Here is a 22,685-nt window from a genome sequence, read left to right as displayed (position 1 = left end):
TTAACCGAATTAGAGTTTAAGTTTAGTAAAGTTCAACCTTTTTCCTTTAAATCTAAGAAAACCTGTTTGGTAAGTTTCTTTGCCTTATAATTGGAAGTTAGTGAACAAGGAGTCACCAAGGGGGAGCTAAAAACACAGTGTGTTTAAAATTAAACCCATCTACGGTAAGACCAGGTGAAGGCTGTGAGGGAACCCTAGACCCCTTTCTCACCTGGTTGTAACAGAAATTTCGGGGCTACCATCCTACATTTTACCCACAGGCAAACGAGAGAAATTGGAAGTGGGAAGCCAAATTGTTCCCAATCAGAAAAAGAGGAAAATTTCAATACAGGTTTTCTTGTGATTGTGTGTGCTAGAATACTAATATGTCTGCAACTGAAGCTAGTAGCTCCCCAAGCCAGGGTGAAGTAACTTGGGATAAGTTAAGAGCACTGTCTATGGAGGAGCTGAGAAAAATGGCTGAGCAGTGTGGGATCAATGTACATGCCAAGGCATGAAAGTCTGAACTCCTAAGACTAGTGGCTAACCATTTTTTCCTTGAATCTGAAGAAGCAGAAGCAAGGTTAGAAGCAGACTCTGACAGGGTATTGTTAGCAAAGATACAATTGGAACAAAGGAAACTTGAATTAGAAGACAGGGAAAGAGAAAGGGAAAGAGAGAGAGGCAGAGGGAGAAAGAAAGAGCCTTCCAGAAGGAACGTGAAGAAAAAGAGAGGAGAGAGAGAGAGAAAGACAGGACAAGGAATGAGGGAGAGAGAAGAGAGAGAGAGAAACAATATTCTGGAAGGAATGCGAAGAGAGAGAGCTGAAGCGGCTTGAATTAACTTGGTGGTGGGGGGGGGGGGGGGGCGGGGGGAGGCGACAGAGTAACCCCAGTGGAAGCATGGCCAATATGGAGGACTGTAATTCAGGGCCGGATACAGAATTGTTAAAACTAGCTCAACTAATCCCAAAATTCAATGAGGAAGATGTAGAAGTATTTTTGTGTCCTTTGAAAAACTGGCAAGGCAGTGAAAATGGCCAGCTGAGACCTGGCCTCTTTTACTACAAAACAAGCTAACCCAAAAAGCCCATGAGGTTTATTCCCTGTTGCCAGATGAGAGTTCATCAAATTATGAACTGACAAAAAGTGCTATCCTCAGAGCATATGAATTAGTACCCGAAGCCTATCGCCAAAAGTTTAGAACCCTCAAGAAGCAAGCTAATCAAACTTATCTGGAGTTTGAAAGAAGCAAGCAGCTGCCTTTTGACCAGTGGCTGAGGGCTCTTAAAGTACAGCTCAGCTATGAGAATCTCAGAGAAGTAATTCTATTAGAGGAATTTAAACACTCTCTCCCGCTCTCCATTAAGACCCATGCAGAGGAGCAGCGGGTTCAGAGAACCCAGCAAGCGGCCGTTCTGGTTGATAAGTTCGCTTTAATTTGTAAGTCGGTTTCCCAGGGGAAAACCTTTCCTAGTCACCCCCACAAATCTGAAAAGGACAAACGGTGGGAAGGTGATAGGGGCCCAAGCGATCTTGGGAGAGAAAAGAAAGCAGGAGACACAAGGAACCCTCCTCCAGCCAAAAAGGAAGATGCTGTGAGCAAGAATGAGACCTGGAGACCTGTGTGCTTCCATTGTAATAAAGCAGGGTATTTAAAAGCTGACTGCTGGAAACTAAAGGGAAAACCTGTAGGATTAATCAGGGCACACCCGCTCAGTGAAGAAGCTGTGGCTTTAACTGCAGTAAGAGTGAGACCCAGGAAGCTTACAGCTGCAAGTGCAGGAAAATTTAATAGGATTCCTAAAGGTTATCAGGGTTTTGTGTCTGAAAGGAAAGTAACCCCATAACCCTCGAGTGGGGCAAGAAAATCCATTGTAATTCTCAGGGACACAGGGTCTACTAGATCCCTTTTACTGGGAAAAAGGAATGACCTTTCCCCCAGAGAGTGCAGTGAACACCAAAATGGTGGTGAATGGTATTGGAGGGCAGTGTATGCCTGTACCTGTACACCTGGTGCCCCTGAAGTGCGACCTAGTTTTGGGACTGGTAGCCGTAGGGAATTGTCCGTAGTTTGCCTGTGGACGGGGTTGACCTACTCCTAGGTAATGATCGGGTGGGGGTGAAGATGGTAGCCCCCTCCCTCCCCCCAGTGGTGAAAGAAAGACCACAGGAGGTCAGAGAGACAGGGCAGGGGCAGGAGACAGATCCCTGCAGATTCCCTGAATGTGTAGTGGATCAAGCCATGATCAAACCAACACAGAGAGGGGAAGGTTAAAGGAAGTCCAGGAGGAATCCCAGATGAAAACCCCTACTGTCCGGCCAGTCAAACCCAAAAAATTTGAAAAGTTTGACCCCACATACTCCTATTTAAATGCAGACACTAGAAGCACCCCACCAGAGTTGCTAACAGCATTTACAGGAACCTGCAGAGACAAATAACGGGCAAAGAAACCATGAGGGTGATGCCTCACCTAGTCGAAATGACACAAGGGAGTGCAGCAGAGTCTGCACAAATACCTGCAGGCAGGAGTGTCCCAGAGGACAAAGGGGCGATTTGCAAAGAATCCTCCCCCACAGTCATAAAAAAGAGAACCACCCATCCCTTGACGTCAAAGCCTTTGCATGACTCAGAAAAGCACTGAAAGAGAGCTCAGGATAGACCTGCTCACTACTGACTCTCCTGAGAAAAAAAATCCAACTTAGGGCTAATTAAATCTAACCCCTTCCCCACTTTCCAGACCTCAGCAGGAACAAAGACCGTAGGCAGTCATGGAAATGGGCAATTTTAATAGGTTTTAAGATTTGTGAATGAATGAGAGAAATGCATGTTTTTTTTCTGTATCTTATATTTTCTCTCGACCCTTTTAATCAAATGCACTTTTCTCAAATCGCATTTCATTCTGCTGGGTTTGGAGGCGTTATGCAGACCCCCCACCTGCCAAGAAGGAGGCACATAAATTTTGTCATGAACATTGATTTGAAAACTGTTGTTGAAGTGAAGAAAGGACTTGTTTATAAAAGAAATCACCAGGTCCTTGGCTGGAGCGATATTTGCATATTACCAGACAGTGCTTGTGGAGACAAAGGGGTTACTTCCCTTATCCAATTTAACCCACAATGGACTTTGAGCACCAGACATTGAAGGTGAGGGAGCTCAAATTTCAGGATGACTGCTGGGATGGCTGAATCCACAAACAGACATGGTCGGACCAACTGGTCACATGACTAGCCTGCTTGGCAACCTGGTTTTTCTGAATTGTACAAAATGTTTTGAACAAAGAGACTGCAGTTTGCTCCTGGAGTGAGAAGACCTCTCCTGTCTGCTCCCATCTCTTTTTCACCAGCCTCTGGACCCACTGAAGAGATGTAAATCTCAAAAAGAGAAACGTCTCCTACACTGAACAAGGTTTAAGAAGAATACTGGGCCCCAACGAAAAGCAAGACCTACCTACAATCAAGGACTCTACAGCGAGCTCGAACAGTAATCAAAACCATCTTCAGATATTGCCTCAAACTTTTCCACTGTATTTCTTCTGCTATTTTCTGTCTCTATCTGCATATGTATATCACGTATGCATGCTAGCATGGGCGCGCCGCGTATCCATAGATGTTAACCAAATTAGAGTTTAAGTTTAATAAAGTTCAACCTTTTTTCTGTAAACCTAAGAAAACCTGTTGGGCTAGTTTCTTTGCCTTATAATTGGAAGTTAGTGAACAAGGAGTCACCAAGGGGGAGCTAAAAACACGGGATGTGATTTCACGTTGGGAGCCGTCTGCCTCGCCTGGGGATCTGATCCACATTTTATGGGTCCCCAGGCTTTAATTGTTCCGAGGCAGGACTTCCACCCATTGAGGGAGGATGTTTCACCTCATTGAGCTGCCGGCCAATTAGCGGGCTACTGGGAGTAGTGGCCACTGCTGGGACTGCAGCCCAGCCAAAGACCTGGAGCCGGGAAGACAGGTAGGTTTTGGTTTCCTCGCTAGGGGTAATTGCTCGGGCCCCAGTGAGGCAAGGGTGGTCGGTTGGGGGGAAGGGGGGGCGTTTTGGGTGCTGGGGGTGGTTGGGGTAGTGGGGGTGGCCCTCCATTGGGCACCCTGTGCCCGATGAGCAGAGACTCCCCCACCCCGGATGATCGCAGCCACCTAGTTTTCCCAGACGGCTTTCCCAGCTCCAGGACGCCCACTTGGAGGCAGACGCATGAAGTACCACCTAAAGGCTTTGATTGGCCTGGGGCGGGTGGGTGGGTTGGCCGCTTTTCACCTCCCCTGCCCTACGTAAAGGGGAGCGGCGGTGGGAGCAGGTCGGGAAAACCTTCCAGAGTCTTCCACTCCATTTTACACCACCTCACCGTCACCAACTGGCTCGTTGGGGTGGCATAAAATTCCGGCCACGGTGTGTTTGAAATTAAACCTTATTACGGTATGACCAGGTGAAGGCTAAGAGGGAACCCTAGACCCCTTTCTCACCTGGTCAGAACAAGAATAATTATATGGTGTCAAAATAATTGATAAAATTACTTTCTGAAAGTTTGTAATTAGGGTGTAAACTCAAGGGATTAAAAAGAATTATAAGTTGGATAACGATTTGACTAGATAATATGAAACACAGTGCAATTTGTCAGTGATAATTCTAATTGGGATAATTCTAATTCAAGCAATTCATATCATTATTCATTTCAATGGGGATCCTGAAAATAGTTCAAGTTTTCAAATTATGCCAGTCGATATGGGAAAATAGGATGTTCTGAGGAGAGTGATAATGTTCAACAAAAAGATACCAGCCCAAACTTAGTAACTGAATGGCGTAAGCATTGAAAAATGTAAAACAATTCATTCTTTGGGGTTAAAAATAATAATCAATGAGTGAATCAGGAAATTTCAAGGCATGTAATCTTTACGAGGATCAACTATCCAGGCATATGGAATTCTAAGGTGTATATAGATTTTTAGAGATGCACCGTGGATATTCTATAGTGCATTGATCAGAGCCGCATGAAGTACCATACTTACTGAAAGACACAGATGCAGTTTCAATATTTCAACAAAGGGGAACAAAGATAGTTACAGGTCTTATATTAATGAAGTATGAAAAGAAGCTCAGTAAGCTCAAACTGTGGATATTGCAAAAAAATGGCAGAAATTATATGTGGTTTAAGTTTTAAAACCATTTAGATAATCAGATTGATGTGTTTCATGAGGAAGCTGGAAAAGTAATCCAGTGATCATAGTTGTAAGCTGAAAAAGCTAAAATCAAGTGTAATTTGAAGTGTAACTTCTTTGCAAAGAGTTGCGAGCCAACCAGTGTAGTAAGTGTTAACCCAGCTGCGACATTCAAAAGGAAATAAAAAATTACCAATTCAATACAGAGATGGTCAATGGCAAGCTGCTCGAACAGGAGGAAAAGATAATGGTTTGTGTAGATCCCAAATGAGGGACTAAACAACAAGGTGAACAGTCTCTTCATATTCCAACCTTCTTACATTAAGTGCATAATTTAAATGTGCCCCTCTCAGATGCCTGGTCAACATTCTTGTCAAACAATAACACTGAAAACAAATTAAATTGTCATTCATCTTATTGCTCTTTGGGGGAATCTTGTTGGCTGGTATGTTTGCCTCCGTAACAAAAGCCACTGGACTCCAATGTAATTCATTGTGAAAAGCGCTTGGAGATATTTCTGACATTTGTGATATGGCACAATATAAAAACAAGTTTTTTTCTGCAATTCTGCATTACAGTTCTGAGAGTTTTCTTGCTCTTAATACTTTATCCAAGGTGATATTGGATGAAACTGTAATACGTAACAGATTCATTCACCATAATGTTGGCTTATTACTGCTTCTAAATAAATTGCATTATTAACCAGGAATGATCAACCTTTATAATAATTTAATGTATCTAACATTTTTATTAATTGTTTCTACAAGCAACATAACATCTGGATAGTGATTTCCAAAATAATCTTTGGCACAGATCTGATGGATCTTTAGTGAGAACAACAGACTCAGGGTGAGGGAGTTTTCAAGCAGCTTAGCAACATAGCACATTAATGCTGCAATATGTTGTGCCACTGAGTGGTTAGGAAACAAGCTGATGCTTTTGTGATTTCCCACTCAGCAAATTCTAGAATGTTGAGGAAGTGCGAGGTAAAAACTTAAGGACATCTCACTGGAAGAGAGGAACAAAATCAATGATTTTGTCAATTTAGGCTGCTTTTACACATTTCATAGTGCTGGTTCAATCATGGGTTGCTTAGCTACCCTCTTGTCCTGAAGAATGATGTATGCTGTGAAGATGCCAAAGCAAAGGAGAAACATTTACTTAATATGTAATGAGATGGTAGAGAATTGTCTGTAAAACAGTTTGCTTTCTCGACCAGAAGGTGGTCAATTTAGGTCCCACCTAGGAATTTTGCACTTGTATCCAATACTGATACCACTCTTTGGATGTCAGAGGTGGGCATGGCAGGAGGAAGAAGAGGGTAATGAATAGTTTACGGCATTGTTACTCCACAGGGAGCCAATATAAATGAGACACAGTAATTAACTAGGCTTTGTGGGTTATAGGCATTCAAATAATTACAGAAAGATAGGAGATAAAAAGCATATGTTTATTTTCAAAATTTTGATGAATTATTTGACAATACCATCGATTTTAGTTAACAAGAGACAACAATTGATAAATATTGGTATCACTATTTTGTTTTTAATTTTGCAACTGCAACCATCTCTGCTAAAATTCTATTTAAATATTAACCAATGAAGCTGAAATATTAGGGAGCTTTATTCACACAAGGATTGGTACAGTTTGTCATGTGCTCCAATATTTTTCCAAATTACCTAATAAAATTCGCTATCGCCTTGCTCAGTGAAAAGATCGTTGCTTGCACTAGGAAAGGAGAGAGGTAATAATGGGGAACCCCACATGTTATCTATATGGGCCTAGAACAGGTGCACTCCTGGTACTTGTTCTAAACCCAGGTGAATTGTGAATAATTTTCCCATTTTTTTTATTCATTTGTGGGCATCACTGACTAGGCCAGTATTCATTGCTCATCCCTAATTGCCCTTGAACTGAGTGGCTTGTTGGGCCATTTCAGAGTCAGCACATTGCTGTGGGTCTAGAGTCACATGTAGGTTAGATCAGGTAAGGGCAGCAGATTCCCTAAAGGACATTAGTAAACCAGATGGGTTTTTACAGCAATTGGCAATGGTTTCATGATCAGCATTAGGCTAGCTTTTTTCATTCCAGATTTATTAATTGAATTCAAATTTCACCATCTGCTATGGTGGGATTCAAACCCATGCTCCAAAGCAATACCCCGGGTTGTGGATGACTTGTCCAGTGACATTACCACTACGCCACTGCCTCCCCTTTACAACGAGATGGTTAAATCACACAGCTGGAGGGCCTTGCAATTTGCCACTTTTCAATCTTGACTGAAGGAGCGACCATATGGGACCATTGGGTCATAGAGATTAATATCAATAATACATGTTTTAAATTTAATATGCAAAAGGAAACAATCTTAAAGTAGTATAAAAATAGCTTAACAGTGGCATTAGTAGTTGTTATTAATCATTAATAAAGTCTTCTAAAGGTCCAAAGAGTCTATTTGGAACCTCAAGATTAAAATGCTAACTATTAAATTTGACAGATTATATTAAAGAACAGCTAATAATCTGTCAAAGTCAAAATTATACATCTTCCTGTTTCTCCATTGTTTTACCTGAAGAGCCTCCAGAAATCGGAAAGAGCCCAGCCTCCTGCCTCTTGGGACAAGACAAAAGCTTGAATTGTGTAGCAATTCCTGGTATTCAAACCTGTCGAGACAAAATACATAAATGCAATTAAATCCACTAATTCAACAATTTAAAAAAAAAATCTTGAACACTATTTCTCTATGTCTCTTTAATTGTGTTCCTTTTTCTTGGACAATACAGAGCCAGATCGTGATCATTTCTATTACAACTCCTTTGATTTTATATATATCTTAACCAATTTGGGATGAGCAACATATGAAACAGAATTGTTTCCAAGTTCAATCTCTATTGTCTCCATATCAAATAAATATGGGGCGAACCTTTAAATTTTGTTGGGGACGTAAAACAGGCGGAAGAGGACCAGCCGCCAATAAAACAAACTCGCTGATTAACTTCAATGGCAAGGAAAATCAGCTGGGGTGTGTAATGAATGGCCAATCCACCACTGCCTGTTTTGTGTCCTTGCTGAAGTTTAAAGTTTTCCTAAGGGGGGGCGATTTTGGTCCAGCACCCACTCAACACGGCAATCAGGAAGCCCAAACCATTTTCAGGTTCAGGCATCATTATCATTTTCTCAGTGAGCTATGTGTGCCACATAGTGCTTCATTGCAGCTCACAGGAGGAAGCCAGCTCTTTCAAGCAGTCAGCTGGCTGGCAGGTAAAGTTTGATGGAGAGGGGAGGGTGGAGTGGGGAAACAGATGCCAAGGGGGACAGGATGGGCAGACAGCAGATCAAAAGATTTTTGTGAGGCTCGGTGGAACATTCCTGCTTCTCCTGGTTCCCCAAAAATTGTTCAAAGAACTGGGGAGGTCTCCAATGGTCCTTTCAAGGTCCATAGCCTAATCCTCTCAATGCCTGCAGAAATGGGACTGGCATGCACAATTTGCCCATTTCTCCTAGAAAGTTCCAATCAGGGTTATGCAATAGGTTTTGCACCACTATTTTGATATGTAAGCAGCCTTCTGCCTGTTCATATACAGGAGTGCTGGGTGCCCATTCTGAGATTTCATTCAAGCAGATAGATCAGTGCACAAGGTCTCCACTCGACCTTCAACCTTCCCTTTCTACAGGTAGGAAACGGACAGCAAGCATAGGAAAGCTTTGCCCATGGTGTTTTAAAACTGGATGCAGTCTCTTTCTGTAATCGTCCTCTGGCAATAGAACATGTATATTTTCCTTTACCTACACATAAATATGCATGTCTCAGTTTTTAGATCTATAATATGCAGTGCAAAAATATTCTTGTAAACATGAACATACTGTGCTGAATTTTGTTCTCATGGCTGAGGTCCTGCCAATGGGCCTGAAAGTAGTGGGGGGCGGCTGGGTGATCCCACTTCAGCGATCTGCGGGACCCAGGGCTGCATCTTGTCAGTGCCTGCCAACTAATTGGCTGCCACTGGGGCAGGTGTCCCTATTAAGGACAGCCACCCACTCCCAGGAGCTGTCGGCCAATCGGAGGGCCAGCAGCTCAGCAGTCCCAGCAGCGATACCAGGAGCAGTGGCCATTGCTGGGACTGCACCTGGAAGAAGAGGATATACAAGGACAGCACGCTCTCAACCAGTTAAGTGGGGTCTGGGGGCATTGGGCTCAGTCAGGCAGGCCCCAGTGAAGGGTGGGTGTGTGTGGGCAGTTGTTAAGGGCAGGTGGTTCCATTGCCACCAGGGGGGCCCCTTGAGGGCCAAAGAGTGTCCCCACCCTGAGCTCAGTGGGAGGTTGCCAGGGTTTACCTGGTAGTTTCTCCACGTGGCGGAGGGCCTACCCACCCCTTGTAAAAGCCAGCAGCGGTGGGAAGCAGCCCTTAATTGGCCACTTAAGTGGTTCAATTGGTCTCTGGGTGGGAGACAAAATGGCATGGCAGTGAGAAGACAAAGAGCATTCCACACCTCCACCTTCCCTCACCATTTTACAGGCCTGACCCCTGCTTCCCAGCCCATCCCCAGAGGGCTGGTAAAATACAGCACGCTATGTTTCCTCAGCCATCATCATTTGAAGTCAACAGAAGGAAAATGTTCCCTTTAGTTAATAATTAACAAGGTTGAGCCCTTTCAGGAACGTAGTAGCATTTCTGCACAGCGACCACGGTTAACTTATTTATAGACCCCACAGGCATTATTAAAAAGAGACAATTCAATCTTATTGAATACTAGGCACATTTCAATATGTCAAAGAAATGTGTATAGAGTTAAATATCCTGGGAATATAAATATTCAATATTTTGCAACTACTATAGAAGTACATTTTGGGAAGAGTGTGCATTTTTATTGCATTGTAGTTCAATACATTGGGAATATTACATACTACTCAATTGGTTTAGAAAGCTGCACAGTTCAATCTATTAGAATATTTTATATAGTCCAATATATTATGAATGTTGTATGCATTTCAATCCATTAGAAATACTGTAGACATGAATACTGAAAGCAATTCAATAGGTTGAGTGTAAGCACACTGTTTCGTATAGTGTGAATGCTCTTAGGGAGCTCACGATATATGGTTCAGTGTGGTGAGACTACTTTATATGGCTACTTTCAGAGTACAAATTTTAATTTTTCAAAAATACTGCACACAGACCATTGTACTTAATCAATGATGGTTCATCAGATCAGGGCTACTGTACATTGCACAATCTACTTGGAGTACTTTTATTTATTTAGCAAATCACCAGAGCCAAGCGGTTGCCTCCTCATTTGTTGAGTTTAAGGTGATTAGTCCGCCACTTAGTCTGTAGAGAGGACACTCCTTGGTAATTGGCCACATTGTTTGTGTCTCTCCACAAATGCATAAGAGGTTTGTACTGAGCCTCCAGTGGTGGAGGTTGGCTGTGCAGGGGCCCTGGCTTGTCCTAAACTTGTTTAGCAAGGACCACTCTCACCATGGTAGTTCAAAACCTGCCATTTAACAGATGGGGTTTGTCACAAGGAACTGGTTAGTGACTTCCCATGCTTCCCATTCATTGATCCAAATGATGCCTGCTGGTAGATCTTGCTCAGGAAGGTTGCTCCATATGGGGTGCCGAGATGGAAGGCGGGCAGTAGGTGGATTGAAAATGTCATTACAGAGTCATAGAGTCATACAGCATAGAAACAGGCCCTTCGGCCCACCGCGTCCATGCCGACCATATCTATACTAATCCCACCTGCCTGCATTAATTCCATATCCCCCTATGCCTTGCTCATTCAAGTACCTGTCCAGATGCCTCTTAAATGTCACTACTGTTGCTGCCTCCACCACCTCCTCAGGCAGCTCATTCCAGATACCCACTATTCTTTGTGTGAAAAATTTACCCCTATGATTCCCTTTAAACCTCCTCCCTCTCACCTTAAATCTATGCCCTCTAGTTTTAGTCACCCCTACCATGGGAAACAGACTCTGGCTATCTACCCTATCTATGCCTCTCATAATTTTATATATCTCTATCATGTCCCCTCTCAGCCTCCTTCGCTCCAGGGAAAACAGACCCAGCCTATCCAATCTCTCTTTATAACTCAAGCCCTCCAAACCAGTCAACATCCTTGTGAATCTTTTCTGCACCCTCTCTAGCTTAATCACATCTTTCCTGTAGTGCGGTGACCAGAACTGCGCACAGTACTCCAAATGCAGCCTAACCAACTTTATGTACAACTGTAACATGACGTCCCAACTCTTGTACTTAATGCCTCGGCCGATGAAGGCAAGCATGCCATATGCCTTCTTCACCACCCTGTCTACCTGTGTTGCCACTTTCAGGGAACTATGTACTTGCACCACAAGGTCTCTCTGCTCAACAACACTCCCCAGGGCCCTGCCATTCACTGTATATGTCCTGCCCTGGTTTAACTTCCCAAAATGCATCACTTCACACTTGTCTGCATTAAATTCCATTTGCCACTCCCTTGCCCACTTTCCCAGTTGATCTATAATCCTGTTGTAACCTTAGACAACCTTCTTCACTGTCCACTATACCACCAATTTTGGTGTCATCTTATGAAGTAGTAAGTGAGGTGTAGAATGGATAGTTTCAACCAGCTTGTGGGTTTTCGTCAGTCAGCGGATGTGTGGCTGAGTGATGTTTACGAGGACAGGAAGCTGGGGAAGGGTGTTGAGCAGAGGGTTCCAATTATGATACGCATTGTTGCACTTAATTGAGTGTCAACAAGGTGTGTGTGTGATGACCTATGCCAGACAGGTGCACAGTACTCTGCTGCTGAGGATGATAGGGTAAGTGCTGAGGTCCGGAGTGTTGTGGCAGCAGTGCCCCACGTAGATCCAGCAAGTTTGGTTATTGGCTCTTTCAGGTTTTGACCTTTGCTGCCGTTTTCTTCAGATGCTCCCAGAAGGACAAAGTCCTATCCAGAGTCACTCCCAAGTATGTTGGGTTGGGATCGTGCTTTAGATTCTGACCATCCGTGTAGATACGCAATTCTTTTTTGGCATTGGCATTGTGGAGGTGGAATACACTGGATATAATTTTAGAGGGACTCACTTTAATGAGATGCCATGTGATGCAGTAGTCCGTCAACTTTGTAACATCCTCGTTAAGGATCTAGCCCAGGGTGAAGAAGGATGGAGCTTGGGTGGCACAACTTGGAGTACTGTATTGGTCCAATAGATAAGGAGTTCTTGTGTTGGTTTTTCATGAATGAAAGGACTGGGAATATATACAGCCTCAATGAATTCACAATTGATTGCAAAACAACAGCAACTTACATTTATGTAACTTAAAAGAAGTCCCAAAGGCTTCATAAGCAGGTATGTGAGAAACAACACCAAGCTGGGAAAGGAAATGAAGAGGGGTGACTGAAAGGTCAGTTGAAGAAATGGATTTTGAGGAGGTTTTTAAAGGATGAGAGAGGTGCGGAAAGGTGAAGAGGTTTGGGGATGAAATTCCAGCTCAGGAACCTAAATGTTCTAGAACCAACACCAGGGCAGAGGAAGAATGGAGGCACAAAAGGCCAGAGTTGAAGGCATAGAGAATTCAGGGGTGGGGTGGGGTTTTAGGACCGAAGGAAAGGTAGGCTGGAGCAAGGCCATGAATAGTCATAAAGGCAAAAATGAGGATTTTAAATTTAAGGAGCTGGAGACAGACAGCATGAGGTGGTGCGTGAGCAGAACTTAATGTGGGACAGAATATGTGCAGCAGAGTTTTGAACAGTTCATGGAGGATGGAAGACTGACAATGAAAGCACTAGAGCAGTCAACTCTGGAGGTGCATAAGGGTTTCAGTGGTGAATGAGGTGAGGTGGGGGTGGAATTACTGATAAAGGTGAACACGTTCTCTGTTAATTGTCTACAAATAATGATAACTAATGAAATGCAGGGTGGTCATGTTAATAAGAATGCTTTTAATTGCAAAACACCTGTAAATTAAGAGTCTATATAAACAAAAGAAAAGGTATCTGCGCTATTGACGATCAATGTGAAAATGATTATTTGATGGCTTCATACTTTTATATGTAAGTAATATAACATAAATTCTTCAACAGGTTCAATATTGCTCTTTATGTCAGAAATGCTGTACATAATTTAATGAACTGTGAATAGATTGTGAGTAGTTTACAGAAGAACTTGCAGGAAATCATGTGGCACTGTAACTTCTGCCAAATCACAATCCTGAAGAATGGAAATGTTAAAAATTATGGCATTATCACAATTCTTTTAAACTAGCTTAGAATTTATGATCATGAAATAAGCGTTCCAAACTTTTCTCAGATCAAAAAAAAGTCACAATTTTTACTGCATAAGGCATTAGTAAGAAAAGTTGAAATGACCGAATTGTAGTTTTCAAGAATTTGGAGGAAAAATTATTATGCTGATCTAGGCAAATTGATCATGACGACAAAAATTACAAATATCAGGGAAACAAGTTCACAAATAGGACTAAGAATGAAGCCAGGTGGTACATTTTTACATAAGGAATATTAGACATATGGAACAAGTTATCAGGGAAGGGCACAGAAGAAAACAGAACAGATGAGTTCAAGTCCCAATGTGTTTCCGGGGAGTGAATGGACTCAGCAAGCAGACAAGTGGGGATGAGATCAATCAAGAAGAGACAGGCTTGTTGGACCTAAATAGTCTGTTCCTGTTCTTAAAAATTCTTATGTGCTTATAGTATTCAGTCTAGAAATCCACTCAAAATAATTTCTGAAAACGGCACCCATGTGTTAGAAGATTTATGATCATTTTAGACTCTGTAAATCAAATAGCAAACAAGACAAAATAAGTTTTTTTTCTGTTGGCTTGTGGAGAGATGTGCTGGTCTGTGCATGGAATTTAATCTTCTGTTTAAGCATTGTATCGACACTAGAGGTCTCTATAGGAACAGAATTTCAAATGATGTGGCAACGCCATAGCTACATATGAATTGAGACTGGGTAAGTATTTCTTCCTGAAAAGTTATTGATAAGTAGGAGTCTCCAAAAAAGACTTAAAATTTACGACGTTGCCATGTTTCAATTTCTAGTAAAGTGCTCTGTACTTTATAACTTTGAACCTCCTCCAAAATCTCTCTACTGTCATCCAGCTGGGCGGGACTGCACTCATCAGGTTCCATTCTTATATCTCTGATCATAGACAGAGAATCACCTGCAATGCCTTCCCCTCCTGCTCCCACACTATTACCTTTGTGGTCTCCAAGGATCTAACTATGGCTCCCTCTTATTTCTCATCCACATTCTGACCGTCAATAACATCATCTGAAAACACTGAGCAAGTTATCACATATATAATATAAAATGAAAACATAAACTGCTGAATAGAATAGATAGGTGCTTGATGGCCGGCACAGACACAATGAGCCGAAGGGCCTGTTTCTGTGCTGTATAACTCTATGACTCTATGCTGGAAATACTCAGCAGGTCTGGCAGCATCTGTGGCCTTTCACCAGAACTGAGAAAAATTAGAAATGTAATAGTTTCGAGCTAGTGAAAGTGGAGAGGGTGAAGAGAAGAAGAAAAGGGAAGGTCTGTGAAAACGTGGAGGGCAAAAGAGATTAAATGACAAAAGATTTCATGGTGCAAGGCCACAGGGAGTGGTAATGGGACAAGTAAAGAAACAATAGGTTGGATTTTATGGCGGCGGCAGGTGTCCCACAACCGGGGCCGAATGTGGGGGGCAATCCCACTTTGGCCGGCAGCGAGATTCGGGGCTGCATGGAGGACAGGCAGTGCCACTACAGCGGGGGCAGCCGCTGCCACTGTGGGCCCCTCTATGGGCCACGGAGTACCCAAAAAGGAGGGCATCCCGACCCCTCCTCCACCCCCCGGCGCCTGCTGGAATGTTGCCAGGATTTAACTGGTGGTCTCTCCATGCGACAACAGGCTCCTCAGCAGGTGGTAAAATGCTAGCGGAGGTGGGAAGAGGCCCTTAATTGGCTACTTAAGTGGCTCAATTGGGCTCTGGGCGGGTGAGCTGTCAGTCACCTTTCCCGCCTCTGGCAAAATGGCATGGCAGCGGGAAGATGATGGCCATGCCAGCCAATGCCTTCCTGCTCCATTTTGCCACCCTGCCTGCCTCCCAGCCCATTCCCAAAGGGATGGTAAAATTCAGCCCAAAAATGTGGCTAGAGGAGGTGCGAATGATAGGATAGCAGCTGTCCGAACACAAAGTAAAGGAATAAAGAAAGAAATGACAGGAAAAAAAAGCAGCAAAACAAACATAAAAAAACAAAATGGGGGCAGAGGGTATGATCTAAAATCCACAGATACTGCCAGACCTGCTGAGTATTTCCAGCAGTTTGCTTTTATTTCAGATTTCCACTGTAATTTGTTTTTGCCACTTATCACATATACACTGACGACACCTAGCTCTACCTTACACCACCTCTCTCAATTCCTTCACTATCTCTAAATTATCAGACTGTTTGTCTGACATCCAGTATTGGATGAGCAGAAATTTCCTCCAGTTAAATATTGGGAAGACTAAAGCCATTGCCTTCAGTCTCCGCCACAAACTTGTTCCCTAGCCACCACCTCCATCCCTCTCCCTGACAATTGCGTGTAGCCGATCCAGATGGTTTGCAACCTTGACGTCATATTTGATCCTGAGACGAGCTTCCAACCACATATTTGCACCATCACTAAATAGTCTATTTCCACCTCTGTAATATCACCCAAATCCACCTTGCCTCAGCTCATCTGCTGCTGAAATCTAACCATGATTTGTTTACTTCTGCACTTGACTATTCCAATACACTACTGGCTGGCCTCCCATATTCTACCCTCCATAAAACTGAAGTCATCCAAAACTCTGTCGTTACTCACACCAAGTCCCATTCATCCATCACCCCTGTGCTCGCTGATCTACATTGGCTCATGGTTAAGCAATGATTTTTAAAATTCTCATCCTTGTTTTCAAATCCCTCCATTGCCTTATCCCTCCCTATCTCTGTAATCTCCTCTAGCCCTGTAAACCTCCAAGTCATGGTGAAAGAGAAGGTAGTCGAGACACTGGATAGGCTAAAAATTGATAAAGGGGTTAGAAAGGCTGGTTGATAAGCCACCAGGACTAGATGAGATGCATCCAAGTATACTTAGGGAAGTAAAGGTGTAAATTGCGGAGGCACTGGCCATAATTTTCCAATCCTCCTTGGAGTGGTGCCAGAGGACTGGAAAATTGCAAATGCTACACTCTTGTTCAAAAAAGGGTGTCAGGACAAGCCCAGCAACTACAGGCCAGTTAGGTTAACCTTGGCGGTGGGAAAACCTTTAGAAATTATAATTTGTGACAAAATTAATAGTCACTTGGACAAATGTGGATTAATTAAGGAAAGCCAGCACAGATTTGTTAAGGGCAAATCGTGTTTAACTAACTTGTTTGAGTTTTTTGATGAGGTAACAGAGAGGGTTGATGAGGGTAATGCAGTTGATGTGCTGTACATGAACTTCCAAAAGGCATTTGATAAAGTGCCACATAACAGGCTTGTCACCAAAGTTATAACCCATGGAAAAGGGACAGTAGCAGCCTGGATACCAAATTGGCTGAGTGACAGGAAACAGAGTAGTTGTGAACGGTTGTTTTTTGGACTGGAGGAAGACATATAGTTGGGTTCCCCAGGAGTTGATGTTAGGACTCCTGCTTTTATTGATATATATTAATGGCCTGGACTTGGGTGCTTGGGTGTATAGGACACAATTTCAAAATTTGCAGATGATGCAAAACTTGGAAGTATTGTGAACTGTGAGGAGGATGGTGATAAAGTTCAAGAGGACATGGACGGACAAGTGGTAGATTAAATTTAATGCAGAAAAGTGTGCTCTGATTAATTTTGGTAGGAAGAACAAGGAAAGGCAATATAAAATAAAGGGTAAATGGGTGCAGGAGCAGAAGGACTTGGGGAACTGTGCATAAATCATTGAAGGTTGCAGGGCAGGTTGAGAATGTGGTTAATAAAGCATATGGGATCCTGGGCTTTATAACTAGAGACATAGAGTACAAAAACAAGGAAGTTATGATAAACTTGTATAAAACACTGGTCCAGCCTCAACTGGAGTATTGTGTCCAGTTCTGGGCACCACACTTCTAGAAGGATGTTAAGGCATTAGAGAGGGTGCAGAAAAGATTCACGAGAATGGTTCCAGGGATGAGGAACTTCAGTTACATGGATAGATTGGAGAAGCTGGATCTGTTCCCCTTGCAGAAGAGCAGATTAAGAGGAGATTTGATAGAAGTGTTCAAAATCATGAGGGGTCTGGACAGAGTAGATAGGGAGAAACTGTTCCCATTGGCCGAAGGCTCTAGAACCAGAGGCTCACAAGGGTGATTGACAAAAGAACCAGAGGCGACATGAGAAAAAACTTTTTTATGCAGTGGGTGGTTAGAATCTGGAATGTACTACCTGACAGCGTGTTGGAGGCAGATTGAATCGAGTCCTTCAAAAGAGAACTGGATAATTATCGAGAGAGAAAAAATGTGCAGGGCTACAGGGAAAAGGCAGGGGAGTGGGACTAGGTAAGTTGCTCTTGCAGTGAGACGGCATGGACACAGTGGGCTGAATGGCCTCCTTCTGTGCTGTAAACATTCTATGATTCCATGGGACATCTGTGCTCCTCTAATTCTGGCCTCTTGAGCATCCCTGATTTTAATCGCTCCACCATTGGTGGGCATGCCTTCAGCTGCCTAGGCCATAAGTTCTGGAATTCCCTCCCTCAACCTCTCCGCCCCTCAAACTCTCTGCCTCTCTTTCCTCCTTTAAGATGCTTCTTGAAACCTACCTCTTTGATCAAGCTTTTGATTATCTGCCCTAGTATCAGCATATGTGGCTTGATATCAAATTTTGCTTCATATCTCTCCTGTAAAGCACCTTGGGACATTTTATTAAATTAAAGGTGCTATATAAATACAAATGGTTGTTGTTGAAATAATAAACATCACATGGTCACAAATTCAGAGAGTTCTTACATAATCTGAGATCCTGGAAGACCATAAAGAACTTGCTCTGAAATTCTCTTTATACCTGCCAGTAAAGTCTGAACTACAACTGAAGCTATGGGTGGAATTTTATCACCTTAGTCACATACCTAAAACCAATTTCAAGATAAATTCAGCTGTTGGGCATGCACAGATGGGAAGATGTGTGGAACAACCATGGCTGTTTGGCCAAGTACCAAGGTGTGGCCAAATGGTGGCACCATTAGCAAGTCACAAACCTGTCGGACTCACCAGCAGGCTTTGCCGAGGCTCTTTAACAGAGCCACAGCATTAGCGTCCCACCTCCAGGTTTCCTGACCAATCAGGGAGGGTGGGCAGAATAGTATGTCCATTCTGTCGAAGGAAGGATTTCTAATTAAAGGGAGCCCGTAATGGGTTACAACAGGATTTTTGAAGCTGCAGCACCAAAGGAATGGAGAGCAAGTCTGGGAAGGCTGTCTTCCCACCGCCCGCCCAAGGTTTCTCACTTTTACCTGGAGGTCATGTTGCAGGATCTGAGGGGCTGCAGTGAGGTGATATTTCCCAAGGATCAGAGGAAGAGGATAACCTCTCCAACCAAACAGGCATGGATGGAAGTGGCTGAGGAAGTCAGCAGCAGAAGTGTGGTCCCTCCAACCTGGAGACAGTGCATCAAGAGGATCCAGGACCTCAGGAGGGTGGGAAGGGTGAGTGGTATATCACTTTCAGGTGCCAAGCTGCACACTCTGACTTACCCAGCATTCTCCTGCACAACACTCCTCAGAATAACACACCTTGTAGCTCCACTTATTCTTCTCTCTGCAGGGGTGACGGTGGCATAGTGGTAATGTCACTGAACTAGTAATCCAGAGGCCTAAGCCAATGCCCTAGTGACACAGGCTCAAATCCCACCATTGCAGCTGGTGGAATTTAAATTCAGTTCAAGCCACTCAGTTGTCAAGACCAATTAGGGATGGGCAACAAATGCTGGCGTTGCCAGCGCCACTCACATCCCATGAAAGAATAAAAAAAAGTACCACCTCACGTCCACATCTGAGCAGCCAATATTCACACTCACCCTCATCCTATTGCCCTCCCGCACCCACACCTCACAGTCATCCTCCACAAATGTTGTCCTTCCCTGCTATCCATACAAGCCATTTCTAACATCCATAACTCTCTGCTTTCTCTCCCTGAAGAAGACAGCAAACAACTTCGGGGAGAGGTAGAGATTCAGGGCATGGGAGTGGTCCTACAGTGACAGGCACCATAACAGCCATTGGAAATGCATGGCCACCTGGTCCACTGGGAAGGAGGTCTTGTTGCAGTTATCAGCAATGACCTGTTGTAAAAGCCTGAGCCTCCTGAGGCACTGCTGGTGCTCATGTCAACAGAGCTGATCCTCTGCCTGTAGGCCCTGAGTTAAGGTTCTCATCTCCTTGGAGCTAGATCTCTGTGTCTATTCCCTCTGCCCTGTGGAGCGGCATGTGGCTGGGGAGAAGGCAGCTAGTGCTGCTGCTGTTAGGTGTTGCTGTTTCTTTTGCTTTTCATCAGAGGTGCAAGGTAGAGCTGCTCCCATGCTGTGGTGAAGGCTGGCAGCAGAAAAGTGCAGCTGAAGGTGAGTGAAGTGCAAGACAGGTGAAGTGACTTCCAAAAAGTTGACAGCCACTTGTCAAGCACTGAAAGCACTCTCTGAGAAGAAATGCTGTAAGCACCCTTTTACCTGGCTGTGGCTGGAGTTCTTCAGTTTTTCTGATCAAAGCCTTTCCAACCTGTCAGTTTTACTGAAGAAGCCCTCCCCGCTGTGCACTCACCTCTGTGATCCTGGTGAATTGCTGAAAGCTTGGGAAATAGGTCCACTAGCTGTTAAAGCCAGAATCCTTGCTTAAAACACAATTTAATGAGCAATTTGAATATTTAAATGACTTACCCAACAGCTGCACAGGATTCCCTACTCGCCTTCAACCTGGAAGTAGTCAGATGATATTGGGTCCCAACTCAATGTCACTTTTAGGGGATTTAACTCCTGCACACACCCAAACTCACCTCCCCTGCCTGTCAACATTCGTCAATATGGCTACATCACAAATCATGTGATACAATTTTCACATAGATTTTTTTTTTAAAGTATTTTTAAATCACCCAATATCATACCACACAAAGGTGTCAATGTGCATCTCTATTACCAATCTAGCGAAATGCAAGTTGCAGGACAATAAAAAATGTTAAAATTACAACATGAATAGTAAAAATGAGATACGCTACTTGATTCATAGGTGAAATGTTATTTTGTATTATTACTGTAGCTGCTATACTTTATACAGCTTCAATAAAGAACTCTATCTGTTACAAAAACATTTCTCAAAAGCAAACATTCGCTCTGAGATTTTGCACATTTCTTACAGTTCATTTATCACAATGTGTTATTACAAGCACGGCTTACTTTGGTTGGTTCTGTGAGTGGAATTGCAAAGCATTCTTTAAGATTTTTCTTCCATTACAACCTTAGCAACAGACAGAATTCTTCTGACAGGTATGTGCAATTAGGTGCAAATGATAGAGTGTATCCAGATTTCCAATGTACAAAACTAGCAAAAGCTGACCAATAACTTCTAAAAAATATGTGCCTCCAAAAAAACCCCAAAATGCTTATGGCATGTGAAAGAATATAGTTACATTCAAAGTGTACAGGGACGCGAACAACAAGCTTCAGATATATCCAACATTTCATCTCTGGAATTGCAAGAAGCAAAACAAAACTACACTAAAAATTGTGGATTTAGAAATTTCAAAGGGGATTTCTGGTACCACAGCACCAGCTTAATTTTACTTGGGGATGAGTCTGGAGAATCCTCCTCATGAATTTTGATTTTTAACATTTTGGACTAGATTTTCCCTTACTCCCTGTTCTTGGGTGGTATGAAGGTGAGTGGAGAGAAAAATTGGCCAGAAGCAATTCAGTTGACTCCCTGCTACTTTTGGGGTTTTCCTCTGTAATTGATGGTGGATCCTGAATGCACACACCATTATGTCCAAAGATTGCAGCAGCGGAATTCTTTCTTCTCCTCGAGGTGGACTCTGACAAGCTCACTCAGCATGCTCCCAATACTGTTTGCTGATCAGTAATAATGGCAAATATATATAAATTATTGGATTAGTACATTGGCTAAACAGTACCAGGGAAGAATAATCAAGTGAGCTAAAATCTGGCTGTATCATTTCCTTTCTGTAATAAGGATGTCAAAGTATTGGGCAAAATTTTGTTTTCAAAATAACAGTGAGGCGAATGGCACTTGTCGTCATTTATGGGTAAATGGTACAGCGACTGTTGTGCATCTTTCTACTGTAGTTGTGCCACTCCACCATTAGCCTTGCGAAAACAGAATGTTATCCGCCTTATCATTAAAATTCATTGAATGACATGAAGTTGCTGTATTTGCATGGTAGAAAAGAACTAAATTAGTCACAGAGAGTTAAATCTTATCATTTAATGACATGATAAATGTTAATTGCTGCTAGTAAATCTCTCTGGCATTGAAAATTATCTATTACAAGTGGACAGTCTCATTCCTTCAGGTATTAACAGTTGCTGGAGACTTTTTAAAAAATTTACTTTTCCTTTCTGTTTTTTTCTCTCTCGTAAACTAATCTTTCTTTCCTTTTTATTTTTCTTCCTGTACATGATTTGATATTGAATTCACCCACTTTAATTTACACTTCCTTCAAAGTCCTTGCACTGTTTATTTCTCAATCCTTCAATTTGATGTGTTAAGGACATATACATTTGCTTGACCTATTCACCCAGATCCCAGATGCTCTGTTTCCCTCATTGCAATGCCATCAGCTTGCACTTTCAGCAACTCATCATGCTAAAAATTAAAAAACCTAAACATGCAAGGGTAAGTCTAACTAATGACAGATGTCATTAGATGCCCCGCTACAGCAAAAACTGGGTTATTATCTTCCTCATATCAGCACGATTACATACAGATATTTGGCGGCTTTCTGATCTCTCAGATACACATTGTGCAATGCCAGGTGAGAAGTCTGACATTAGCATTTCAGTTTTCAGCAAATTAAATTATTTTTGATGCAAAATGCCATTATTTGTATTGGGAAAACTGGGCAAAAAGGGAAAACGGAGAGTGGTGGTTCTGATAATAAATGATAGGATAAAGACAATTGAGAGAAAGGATCTTAGCTCAGAAAATCAAGTAGTAGAATCAGTTTGGGTGAAGCTAAGAAACAGCAAGGGGCAGAAAACATTGGTAGGAGTTGTTTATAGGCCCCCTAGCAGTAGTTACAGTGTAGGGCAAAGTATAAATCAGGAAATTAGAGGCGCATGTAATAAGGATAATACAGTAATCATGGGGACTATAATCTTCTTATAGACTGGGAAAAACAACTTTGCAGTAATAATGTGGAGGACAACTTCATGGAATGTATACAAGATAGTTTTTTAGATCAGTATACTGAGGAACCAAGTAAGGAACAGGCTATTTTGGGTCTAGTATTGTGCAATAAAAAGTAGTAATGAGGCATATAGGGACGAGTGACCATAATATGATAA

The 22,685-nt window shown here is 42.7% G+C and overlaps 1 protein-coding gene across 2 annotated transcripts in view; it reads right to left on the bottom strand.

Annotated features, from left to right (window-relative positions):
- The window catches only part of LOC137357734 (exostosin-1-like), an 813,195-nt gene that overhangs the window by 216,410 nt on the left and 574,100 nt on the right, over positions 1-22,685 (bottom strand). For both annotated transcript variants that reach the window (XM_068024074.1, XM_068024075.1), the window contains exon 3: positions 7,712-7,805. In XM_068024074.1, the coding sequence (XP_067880175.1) occupies positions 7,712-7,805 (94 nt within the window). The remainder of the gene's footprint in view (positions 1-7,711; positions 7,806-22,685) is intronic.

Source organism: Heterodontus francisci, chromosome 3, assembly GCF_036365525.1.
Source record: "Heterodontus francisci isolate sHetFra1 chromosome 3, sHetFra1.hap1, whole genome shotgun sequence".
Lineage (NCBI taxonomy): Eukaryota > Metazoa > Chordata > Chondrichthyes > Heterodontiformes > Heterodontidae > Heterodontus > Heterodontus francisci.
This window is presented reverse-complemented; position numbering and strand designations above follow the sequence as displayed.